The sequence below is a fragment of the Lactuca serriola genome, chromosome 8 (genome assembly GCF_051521515.1).
Source record: "Lactuca serriola cultivar US96UC23 chromosome 8, Lser_US96UC23_V15, whole genome shotgun sequence".
NCBI classification, from domain to species: Eukaryota; Viridiplantae; Streptophyta; class Magnoliopsida; order Asterales; family Asteraceae; genus Lactuca; species Lactuca serriola.
In genome coordinates, this window is record NC_136415.1 from 71123532 (window position 1) to 71136672 (window position 13141).

Genomic DNA, 13141 nt, shown 5'->3' on the forward strand with positions numbered 1-13141 from the left:
GAATTGTCATTTCAATCCTTATCTTCATTAAAGAATATTAATGAATCTTCATCCTCACCCCTAACGGAGACCGAGGATCCCTAATAGGAAATCAGAAATTAAATTTTTTTTTCTATGAAACTTTAAGTAAAAAAAAACTCTAAATTTCAATTTTACGAACATAAGTTTAAAGATATTAAAAAACATAAAAATATACATAGATTGCATAAAAGCTATAAACAAATTTTCTACCAAATTTAAATATATACATACATGAAAAATCAAATAGAAAAACAAATTATCAATCATATTTAAGATAAAATAGATAAACCAAGGTAAAAAAAAATTATACAAGATATGAAACTAGATAAAAAAAATACAATTAGTTATTAATAGTTGGGATACTTAGATCAAGTTTTAGATATTTTAAATTATATTATAAATATATATATTTTTATTATTTTTATATATTAATATATATTGGGACTGGAATAGAAGATAAATAGTATCTCCCCAATCCTGAACTTGGGGATTTCCCAATCAAAATGAGTGCTCGTTTCGGATTCCCATCAGATTTTTTTTTTTTTCATCTCTGAGATTGGGTTGAAATTCACGGTATTCATACATAGGTTGAATTATTAATTAAGGAATGTGAACTCCACATGATCCACCAATATATCCAAAATTTTGATTATAAGCTCACCCTATTTTAGCCAATTTTTCCAAAAAATTCAAAATCAAAATCTGGGTTCGACATTTTCACTTTTAATGCATGAGAAATACCTTCCATAGTTATTAATATTTATAAACCGTCATTTTCACAAGAAATACTCTTCTTCTCCACCATCCAATCCCAATTTTGTCATCTCTTTTCCTGTCCTTTGTGTACTTAACAAACTGAGCCTAACTTCCTAAGTCTGTTCACTGATCATAAATAAACACTGCAATTCCTTGCTCTTGTAAACTTGTACATATAACATACACATATATACAAATAAAAGGTGATTTACAAACATTACACAAATCCACAACTTAGATTACATAGAACACAAACATAACAGTCGATATGCAAAAGCTCAATGACATATACGTGCTATAAACCATATGCAACTCTTAGCATTATTATGCTTCTTTTAAATATGTACTTTGCAATGTGAACAAACACCCTTTGTTGAGCTGATGTGGCTTCATTCATTCAATCAATCTGAGGAAACACAAGAATATAAAAACGATAAAAAGGTGTTGTTTAACATGTTTATGTTTTGAATATACAGTGTATTTATATTTTCACAATAAAGGGTTTTCCTTTATTGTCTAATAATTTAGATATTGTCGACCTTTTGTACTTTCTATTGCTTTGTTTTTAAGCTATAAACATTGATAATGTGTAAGTTGTGAAACATTTATACTTAAGCTATCTTCCAAAAACGTGAATCATTTGTGGCTTAAAGAAACTGAATATAAAAACAAATACAGTTTAACATGAAATTTATAAAAAATAATATCATAGAAACTTGATAATGGGTTGCGTTTTATATCCATGTCTTTTGACAACAAAACAATTACTATGTTGTTTATTATTATACAAAAAAGTATAATGTGTATTATTTTTTTGTAATTTTCCTTTTGATTTCTATTCTCATTTAATCTACACTTCATATAACTTTTGTGTCTTTTAGAAAGTAACTACGAACAAAGAAGATATTTCTTATTAGTCAAAGTCTTAAACAACAAAACTTGTAGATCAAAGACTCGATTAGATATTGGTTGTTGAACCAAACTTCTAAATACTTTGTATTTTATAAGTAAAAAAGTTAAGAATAAGTAAGGGCCCTACATATGTAGTAAAATATATGCGATTCTTGACCTTATAATAATTTTTCAAATATGTATTTGCAATATGAAGAACACTTACATGAAAGTGTCAAGTTGCCTTCTAGTTTGCCCTCGGACCTATCATGAGTGGACTATCAACCACAACCCGAAACACTGGAACTCTTCTTCTAGCTAATAGGGCTTCATTCATTCGATCGATTTGGAGAAGAAGTTGTTTTATTTTCTGAAAGAATAGAGGAATAAAGTATCATAACAAGCAGAAATCAATGTCATGAAAGCTAAAAACGTGATACTTGTAGGAAGAATCTCAAAAAGCGAAGTATAATAATCTGTTCTCCTAAGCATTTCATCAAACACCTGGCGTCCATATCCATTAAAGGACAAACCGTTATGCACGAGTCTTACAATCTACATAAATCAAGCAATATAACCCGCATATACAACGCGATATAATTACAATGAGATGTTTTAATTGATATTGAAATAGTCACCGAACGCATATAAAGCTGATTGCCAAACTGACCTCATCTTTCTGATTTATGAGAAGCTTCAGCTGATCCTTACTCTCTTTCGCCGCTAACATCCGCCGGCGCTGCCATTGCATTCCGTACACCATCACCGTCGCAAAAGCCGTCACCGACGCAATTGACCAAAATCCAATTTTGTCACGGATCCCGTAAGCAATCCTCAAAACCCATGAGCTCAAAATCCTGAAACTGGCCTTTAGTTGCGTGTTTCTCGTTTCGGGTGGCTGTGGCAACTCACCCTCGACTATCTCAGTGGAAGAAGGGTTTGATGACGACGAATACGACGACCGTGGCGAGGGCGTTTCCAGAACTGGTTCATGGAGGTAGTCATCTTGTGGTGGTTGAGTGAAAACGAGTAACCCCTGGTGATTGCTTGGAGCAACACCCGAGGCATCGTGGAAATTGGTTGGTGTGGCCACCACCACCGCATCGCCGACGTCTTCATCCGATTGAGTGGCGGAACTGGATGCTTGAATTGTCTCCCACTCGTTGTCCTCCATGGGAAAGGGAAAGTGGAGATTTTTTTATTTTTATTTTTTACGATGGAGGTTGTAGAGATGCCACTATAGAGACTATGGAGCTTATGCTGAGCCAGAACTACACATTTTGCGGTGACCCGATCAGTCTAATCCAGTTGGGCCATCCGACTGACTGGAAGTGGAACGAAACCCGTTTCTTCCTTCCTACTCGCTACCAAAATAATTAAATAAAGCATTAGAATATTGTGTCAATATGGGCTAACAATTCAAGAGGTACTTGAAAGATGTTCATAGTCAATTAGTTAGTTAAGAGTTCACGTCTTATCGTGAATAAATATATAGATTTAAGAGTAAGATCAGAGGGTATGAATTCACCGTTTATAAAATAAATATTCTTACGAAACTAGGTCCGAAAAAAAAAACCAAATCTCGGGCATCTAAAAGTGTTTGTATGCTTGGCTCATACATAAATACTCCATGGGCATTTGAGTAAACTTGATGACCCATGTGAGGCATTTGTTCATTTGGGAACTCAAATAGGAAATAAAGATTATCGTTTACTTGACCCAATAAAAATATTCGAACAAACAAGTATGATCGATTGAAGAAGATAAATGTTAGTTATTAGAAGAATAAACAAGTTTCAACGTAAACCCATGTGGTGCTTTTACTCTCGAAGGGTATCCTGATGAAAGGTGAAGAAGTTCCTACTTCTTCACCCATAAACCACCTTGAGATAAGTCTTGATAATGATCTGGACAGTCTACAAACCTCAGTCATACGAAGCTTCGCAAACACCAAATACACAAAGTACACCCGAGCAATCATTTACTCATGAAGTGTCAAATAGCTCTTCATCAAGCTCTACAGAGGAAAAGTGTGCCCAAGAAGGTTCATACACTTGTTGATATTTATAAGGAAACTATTAAACTACTTTTAATGAATTAGTTGTTATGCAAGTTGATGATGAAACCATGTCATACACCGTTGCTACATTACACAACGATTAGGTGAAAGTAATGAAAGTGGAGTTGGATGCGATTGAAAGTAACCAAACCTGGAATCATGTTGAACTACCACCAAATCACAAACAAATGGACTAAAATGGGCCTCTAAGTTGAAGAAGGTCCAAACGGAAAAATAATAAAGTATAAAACAAGACTCGTGGCGAAGGGTTATGTTAAAAAAAATAGGTATAGATTTTGAGGAAGTCTTCGCACTCGTTGCTCGCATTGAAATAGTCATATTCATATTCTCCATATCAGGTAAGAACGATTGGCCAATACATCATCTTGATGTAAAATTATCATTCCTAAATGGAGTGTTAGAAAAGGAAGTGTACATAACACAACCGAAGGGTTACATAAAATGTGATCAACCAAAAAAGGTCTACAAACTGTCCAAGGCACTCTATAGGTTTCTTCAAGCTCCTACAATTTGGAATTCTCTACTTGATAAATGCTTAAAGGGTATAAAATTTGTAAGTTTCCCTCAAGAGTAAGCGGTGTACTTTAGAATAGTAAAAGGGAATCTCTTTGATAATTAGGATCAACGTGGATGATCTGATTATTACTAGTGTCAGGTTAAAGTAAAGGTTTTTAAGAAACAAATGAGTAAGAAGTTTGAGATGAGTGATCTTGGTCTATTGTGATTTTACTTGGGTATTGAAGCAGTTCAGATCTATAGATGGTATATAACGACCCATATTTCTATACATCTAATCTAAGGGGAAATATCAAAGTTTTCATACAAATGCGGAATTCTACTCTAATTAAAAAAAAAAACTTTACTTCCCAAGATAAATTACAGGTTTATAATAAAAATCTTCTTACAAATTAGAACAACAAGGAAATAAAATCTATTCTAAGACCTTATGCTCATGTCTTCACTTCTGGTACCACGGATGCTGCTACCTGAACCTGCAAAACATGAAACATCTCTACAACATCAGTCAAACATGCATGTTAGTTATATTCTTTCTATTTTCATGTTTATATGCTCTTACTATCTTTCATACTCTAATTTTTCATCTTTTCTTCTATCTCATACTCCACATCATAAACTCTTATTCTCATTGCACAGAATACCAGTCTTTTCTCATCTCATCACATTTATATCTATTCTTCTATCTCTTCTCATGCCTCAACATTCTATTCTCTTATACTCGTACTATGTCCTCTATTTTTCTTCTCTAATAACACACATTGCTATTCTTACCAGTCATCTAGCTCTTCTATCTTTCTTCTCTACTCTTTCTTATCTCATCTATCTCTTTCTATGCCATCTACTCTATTTCTCACACTCTTCTTTATGCTCTAACTCTTAGCATGTCTTCACATGCTCTGCTTACTCTTCATCTCTCTCTCTCTCTCTCTCTCTCTCTCTCTCTATTCTCAACTCTAATGCCTCATCTATACTATAAGGGAAACAAAATTCCATTTTCATTGTCGGGTGAACTCATCTGGACTTACTCTTATCTCTTATAATCCCCAGTGGATCCTTAATATTTTTTTTCTGCTCTTGAATCCCTCATGGATTCCTTAATCTTTCTTCTTACTCTTGAATCCCTTACATATTCCTTACTCTTAATCCTTCACAGATTACATCTAAGTTCTTAGAAAGATCTCTCTTATCTCATTCCTCTCAATAAATCTTTCACTATCTTCTCTAACCATACCCAAAGGGATTATCTATCTCTTTCCTTGTAAGGACATAATCTCATTCCCGTAGGAGTCATACTCTTGTCCCCGTAGGAACAATACTCTCATTCCCGAAGGAATTTGACTTTTGTCAACGTAGGAACCTCTATCTCTTATTCCTGTAGGAATCTATATCTCTTGTCCCTAAAGGAACCATACTTTGTCTCCGATGGAACCTTCTATCTCTTGTTCCTGAATGAACCATACCTTTGTTCCTAAAGGAACATTCTATCTCTACATCTCTATCTTTGTTATGTGACTCATCACATAACACTAGTCTCATGGAGATCTATCTCTTTGTCTCATTAAGAGACCATCTAATCTTTCTCTTCTAGTACTCAACTCATTAAGTACTTAATTTCTATCTATCTCTAAGAACATATTGGCATTTTACACAATACCATTAATGTCTAGACATAGATACATACTCCATGATTACACTACATGTAATCATCATCTAACACTTTCTTCAATCTCTAAGGTAATTGGAAAATACCCTTCTCATCCAAACCCACATACTCATGTATACATACATGCTCTGCTACATGTATCTTGTGTATACATCTTATATATTGTTAATATGTGTACATGCTTTGATACATTTCTTACACACATATTCTTTTTCTATCTTCATCTCATTACTTGGGGGCATTCACTTAGTGCCCCAAGCTCTAGCGCGCGCACACACACCAGTTAGGTTATTTTGTTTTCACTATCTATTGTGTGCATGTATGACTAATTCTGGACCAATCATTTTAGTTATTTTAAGAAAGTAATTAATGCATATTACATGTTGAAGATATAATAGGTATTAATTACATCTTCAGCATTTAATAACCATTAATTAGTTTCTTAAAATAACTAAAATGATTGGTCCAGAATCAATCATACAGTCACACAATAGATAGTGAAAACATTTGAACCTAACTCTCTCTCTCTCTCTCTCTCTCTCTCTCTATATATATATATATATATATATATATATATATAAACATAATCTAGAGTGAGAGTGAGAGAAAGAGAGAGAGTAAGAAAGTGAAAGTAATAACTCACCTTATTACTTATTGAGGACTAACTACTTTTCTTGTCTCCTTTCTCTGATTAATGCATCATAGCTCATCCTCTTGCTCAAGCCCTATTCACAAAATAATTCATGTTCCTTAAAACTTGTCTTAGTCTATTAAGAGCATATCTATGACAACCTGAAACTTGTTCCGTCATTTGTAACCAATCTCCGTTAATAAAATTTGATTTTTATTGATTTTCCATCAAACTTCTTGGTTTAGGAAATCAACTAGCTTCACATAGTTAAAATCCTATGCGAGTCGGAAACCAAAATAGCGCGAAAAACCCGAAAAGTCTCAAAAATTATCAGTTCACGACCTGACTGGAGTTCACGACCGTAAACTCGTTTACGGTCAATGCCAGGTGGACCCCACGACCGACCATACCCTCAGTCTATAAATACAGGACCCTCACCTTCATTTGCACCTTCTTGGCCGAAAACTCTCTCTTTCTTTCTCTAGACTCTTGACGTAAATTCCCAAAAACTCCTCCTTTTTTCCAAAAACACCAAAAATATCATTTGGGGCCGATTGGGAGCATCTGGAGCACGTTTCCATCAAAATCAAACACCCCTGTTCTTGAGTTTATGGCTGTACACCCTTCAAATCTTCAAAGGCCGCAAACTCTCTTCACGACCGTAAACTCTGTTCCCGGCCGCAAACTCTGTTCACGGCCGCAAACCCAGTTCACGGCCTTAAACCCCCCTTCCCAGCCATAAACACCTCTTAAGTGGTGAAAAACCTGTTTCCTCGATTCAATCAAGTCTCGGTAACATTCTTTAACGGAAAGCAACTGTTTTTCTAACACTTTATCTAACGAAATCGCTAATTTAGATACATATGTGTATTTATTTGATATTAGGACTCCGTTAAATGCCACGTACAACAACTCGAGGATCTTCGTTTCCAATTCGATGTTTTCACACCACAAACGGTGAGTTCATACCCCTACGCTTTTATGATTTTTAAACGTTTTCAGGGGGAATACAAGCCAAACATAAAGGTTTTCAATAAGTCAAACCTATGCAATTTATATAAATCAACGGTTTTCATAAAGCATTTAGATACTTAATCCCTTTTGTATTATGCGGAGCATAAGGGATGTTTTTTAAATTTAATTGTATAGTTTTCTGAACATTTCACGAACATAACATTTCAGTCATACTATAATGGGTGTAGTTTGGGGATTTCATTACTAGTTTTACAGATGCAAACTACTTACACGGCTGAATATATAAACTATGACAAAATTTAGTTTATAACATACATTACTACAAGAGTACAACAGTTAATAATTATTTAAGTATAATTATCTATACTCTACAAGACACTCATCAAATTCAAGTACAAAGAACATTATGTTTCATATATTATTACTACTTGTAAAGTCGTTAATCTAATTGGGAGACAAGTCCTTGGGCGCTTACAGACTTAACTAAGTGGAGGACTACCCTTATGAACCAGAGTCTCCTGGAGGGAGAACATGACTTTTGTATATAGATCTATATGGGATTGACTACCCCACACCTTGCTGCTAGCTACAGTCGGACTGACAGGTCTATGAGTGACAAAGTCATAAAGGATATTGGTGTCAGATTCACGTCGTATCAAGTTTAGTATGGTCATAAAACTCGCCAGTAGTAATGATATATTTACGTAATAATATACTTATCATGAACAATTGCTTTAATAACATACGTGTGATACTTATGCCTTATAGTTTCATAACCATTAAAGCAAGAACTCACGCATACAAGGGAAAATAAGAGATTTTCCCAGATTAAACTTCAGTACTTTACATACAGGTGGTAGCCAGGGTTTTCAAAACAGAACATACATTACATACTGGTGGTTGCCAGGGTTTTCAAAACGAATCATACTTCACTTACAGTATCAAATAATCATGTTAGAAAATATTGGATTTTCTTGGAAAAACATGCATACATTTTATAGACCTCTTCATAGGTTTTCATTACAAAAACATGCTTATGAACTCACCAGCTTTATGCTGATATGTTTTCAAAATCGCTTGTATTCTCAGGACAACAGTAGACAGGTATTCCTGCAACATTTTGAGAAGACGGAGCTTATGTAGACACGTATTTTACTTATTATACTTTTGATGTATACAAACTATTGTATAAAACAATATGTAAATATTCATATTAGATTGTACTGGTTTTGTTTACTTTGATGCAATTGTTGTGATACTACACTACACATGACGCCCTCCACCCCCAGACGTTTCCGCTGTTGTTTTACGGTTTGGGGGTGTGCCATTATCTACTTCTTATTGTCAAAATGATCACTTAATTGATCATAATTCTAACATTTCATTATGTAGTTCTAAATTTAATCCAAACAATGAATTAAGCACCCCTTAAATACTTAATATGTCATCATCTAACATCTAATGCATCAATTGACATAATTTCTAGTTTAAGGTTTCAATCTCTAAATTCATACATAGTGATTTCACAATTGCAATCACATATAAAGCTTCTAAACACTACTAATGGCATCAATTAACAAGCTTCTTAAGGGTAATCATTCATATCTAACTTAATCACATTAATTACCATTAAAGCCTTAAAAGCTTAAAGATTGAGGAAAAAGCATGAAGATGCCGAATCGGAGCCTGAAGTCGAGAATTTGCTGTAACGCCCGTGTTTCTAGGCTTGCCATTTTTAGCAATGTAATAGTCTAGGTTAACCTTTGTAACCCAATTTGAAATAATAAAAATGTATTATTTGTGAATTATGTGAATTATGTGATTTATGTGTTTATTTTCTTAATTATTATAAGTTAATGAATTAAGAATAAAATAAGCGTCAAAATTTAAGTGTGAGATAAGCCCGATATCTTTTCATAAAGTTGTAGTGGTTGAAACAAGGATTCCGGAGATATAAGGAATGCCAAAATCCGAGTTATAACAAAGAAGTTATGACCTGTCGAAGTTTCGCGACAGAACCGGCACGACGTCGAGTGACGTAAAATATGAATTTAAGATAGAGCGATATTTAGCCTTAGCGATCTAAACGAAAGTCGTAGATTTCGTTAAACCGAGAGCGTGCATAAAAGGAACGCCCAAATCTGACTTCGTATGAGGAAGTTATGATTTTTCTAAGTTTTGACTTAGCAGTATGCAGCCCAAATACTCGATTTGAGATCGAGCGGTTTTTAGCCGAAACAATCTAAATGAGAATCAAAGATCTCGTTGTTAGTAGCGAAACGATGAAAAGTTAGGCGAGAACGGACGTCAGACGAAGAAGTTATGAATTTATAACAGAGTTTTTCTGTCCCGGCCTTCTAAAAATAAATAATAAAAATAAAAGTCAAAATTAGCCGACGGAGTCTAAATGAAAGTTGTAGAGTATGGTCTGACCTTCGCGTGGATATAAAGAACGTCGAAAACGGAGCTCGTATGCGAAAGTTACGCAATTTAGAAGTTCGACGAGTCAATTATGCCCCGTGTAATTGAGTACGCCCCGCGTACTCAGTCGGATGCAACTTGTCTGACCAATACTCGAGTGCCACAGATCGACGCATGCAGTGACGTCAAAGTACTCCCTGCGTAATTTAAGATTACGCCCCGCGTAATCCCAGACCCTCAGCCTATAAATAGAACTCGAATTCAGCCATTTTCTCTTGTTCAAACTCTTCTCTCTCTCTAAGTTTTGCCTCGTTTTGCGTGCCGTTTATACCCCGAATCCTCGGTAATATTCCCGAGCCCCGAAGAAAGATCCGAAGCCCCGAGAATCTCGAAGAGCGTTATTCCCGAGCCGAGACGCTGCCCGCGAGGAGCCCGGTTTTGTGAAGATCTTCCAGATCTACGGAGAAACACCTCTTCTGCAAGCCGTAGTGCTGCCCGATCATCTTCTGATCAGGTGAGTGTGTAGTTACTTTCATTCCAACACAATATTATGAAGTATTTTATATAAAATACGTGCTATGTGTATATATTTTGTTGTTATATATGTGAATGTATACCCACTCTCTTCTATCTTATAGATCTGATTATTTCTCAATGAAATACGTGTTATGTGTGTGTGCCTCATCTGTTATGTGAAAAATGTTTTGATTGAGCATGCTATACAGGTTTTGAAACTACGTATAAAAATGTATATTTTATCTACTAATATGTTGGGTAGAATATGGGTAGATAGTTGGTGTGTAATAAACAGATGAGAGGCCTCGATGTTGTTTTGATCCAGTCATCTAGCGGAATTTAGATGACGACCACGGACTTTTCTAGACAGTCCAGTGGAACGCTAGCAGGCTCATAACCTGTAGGTGTTAATGAACTTGGGTGTTCATTCGCTGTATTCCATCCCCCCATGGTTGCCTTATTTGACTTATATTGCTGAGGAACCCCCGAAGCATGTGTAGTCGCCCCGATGAAATATTCTTTGACTAGGTCCCTTGTGTTAGTTATTTTAGGGACATAAAGTGAGAATAACGGGAATGGGTAACTGGGTTATTGTTGGTTGATAATAATTAATTAAATTATTTATTGTGGGTTGAAAACCCTATATGCTCACCAGGCTCCCAAGCCTGACCCACTCAGTTGATTTATTTTACAGGAAGTGGCGCAAGAGCTTAAGATGGGCGAACATCAAGTTGTTTTGTTTACAAGTCTGTATATGTATATATTTGTTGAAAGACTTGTAATGCTATCGTTTATGCTTTATGATCTGTATCGGAACATGACATCCCGACTTTTGATTATGAAATGAAATCATATTTCTTTATGAAATGTTTTGATAAATATCTATTTTATCATGTTTTGTTTTTGGGAACAAATTCCGCATCTCTTTTAAAATTAAAAGGATTTACTCTGAAAATTATTTTAAAAAGCATAAATGAAATCGGTCTTTTCTGGCCGAGATTTTGGGGATGTCACATTTGCCCCTTGTCGCTCCAATTCCAAATCCTAACCATCGACCGGAGTTTCGAGGCCCAACTCCTATGTGGGCTGAGGACTTGGGTAGGCAAATCCATGAGCAGGGTCAGCCTCCACCATACAATGGGGACCGCGACTTCTACAATCTGAGAGAAGGAGGCTCAGCAGACATAGTTCTTCCCATCTTGGTTCGTCGAGTGGCTCGCAATGTTGAGCTAGGAATGACATCTATTCAACGAACTGTGGAGCTCGATGCGGACACAAATGCCAATGCGGACCGTATTCGCAATCTTGAAATTGCTCATGGAAGAGCTATGAGAGACAATGAGGCTTTACAGCAAGAGCTACCTGTAACTCTAGATGAAGTCATAGAGCTCCGAGCACGCCAAACTATATATGAGAAACACCTGCTTGATGTGGAACATCAGCTGGCCGAATTAAGGATTCGTCCGAGGGGTGCCCGTCACCAGTAGGAAATACTTTACTCATCCTTTCTTTTGGTTTAAGTAATAGCCTTCATATATATGCTCTAATTAAGTACCACTTTTCCTTGTAAACATTCTTGTCTTGCAAGTACTGTTTCACTAGTTCTTTATGCTGTCAAAATTTCCCTCTGTTGGTATGTTGTAGACCTACTCCTAGGTCAAAATTTCCGAACTCGGTGTAGTCTCGATACCAACTATAGTGACACTAATCTTATTTCAGTTAAAGATCATCATTATAAAAAAATTAATTCTAGTTCAGTAACATGCAAACTAAGTAACTCTATCAAAGCCATATCACTATTTCATCTTTGAAATTTATAACTGAAAAAGGACACCTCACAAACGTCTCGTCAGAAATTCATTCAAGAATAGCCTCTTCAAATCCAAAAGTTTATTTCATATAGACTTCCTTTATGGATGGTTATTAGGACACTATGGAAGTCTGATCATGATACTTTCAGAAACCAGTATAACTTAGCTTAAATAACACTCGTGCCATACTCACTTCCATAGTTTACACTTCAGAAATGTTCTCAGAAACATTCAGGATAGTCCATCAAGGCGTAAAACTTATAAGTATATATAAATTCGTGAAATACAACTACCGATGACCATCGTTACTCACAAGATCGTTTCTCGTCATGCCACAGAACCATGTGTTCACAAGGAGGTAACCAACTAACTGGCGAGAAACCAATTCTGCAGACAGACTTCACTACATTTCAGGTCACAGTCACAGCCGCCGTGACAGCTATAATGGTGCAATTCAATGCCAACAACCCAAACGTGAATAGAAACAGTTTCAACAATTCAAACCATAGTAAAACACAAGGAAACCGACAAGGGCTTAGCCATGATGATATTCCAGCTCACAAACCTAAGAAAAATAAACGAAAATTCTGGAACAAAAAGGAGCGCAAGTTATCTCAAAAACTTGCCAAGAGACAACAACCCGTGGCAACCTCTGCAGCCACGACATCTGCTACTCCAGTACCAATGTCATTACGATAATATGTTGGAAATCTACTAGATTTCCTCAGAGACCGAATCGCAGAAACAACACAACACCAGCACCACCGGAGATAAACTCAGCCGCGTTCCAAGCGGTAGTATCAGTTGTGGTCACCGTAACACTGGCACATATTCACAACAGAAATAACGGTGGAGGT

At 35.8% G+C, this 13141-nt stretch overlaps 1 protein-coding gene across 1 annotated transcript; it reads right to left on the reverse strand.

Moving 5' to 3' along the window:
* Positions 1-1040: 1040 nt before the first annotated feature.
* LOC145069882 (uncharacterized) lies at positions 1041-2955 on the reverse strand. The gene is made up of 3 exons (XM_079016827.1): positions 2339-2955; positions 1895-2038; positions 1041-1183 (listed from the first exon to the last, which is right to left on the reverse strand). The coding sequence occupies exons 1-2, from the start codon at positions 2840-2842 to the stop codon at positions 1916-1918; spliced, it is 627 nt and encodes a 208-aa protein (XP_078872953.1). The 5' UTR covers positions 2843-2955; the 3' UTR covers positions 1041-1183; positions 1895-1915.
* Between the last annotated feature and the right edge of the window lie 10186 nt (positions 2956-13141).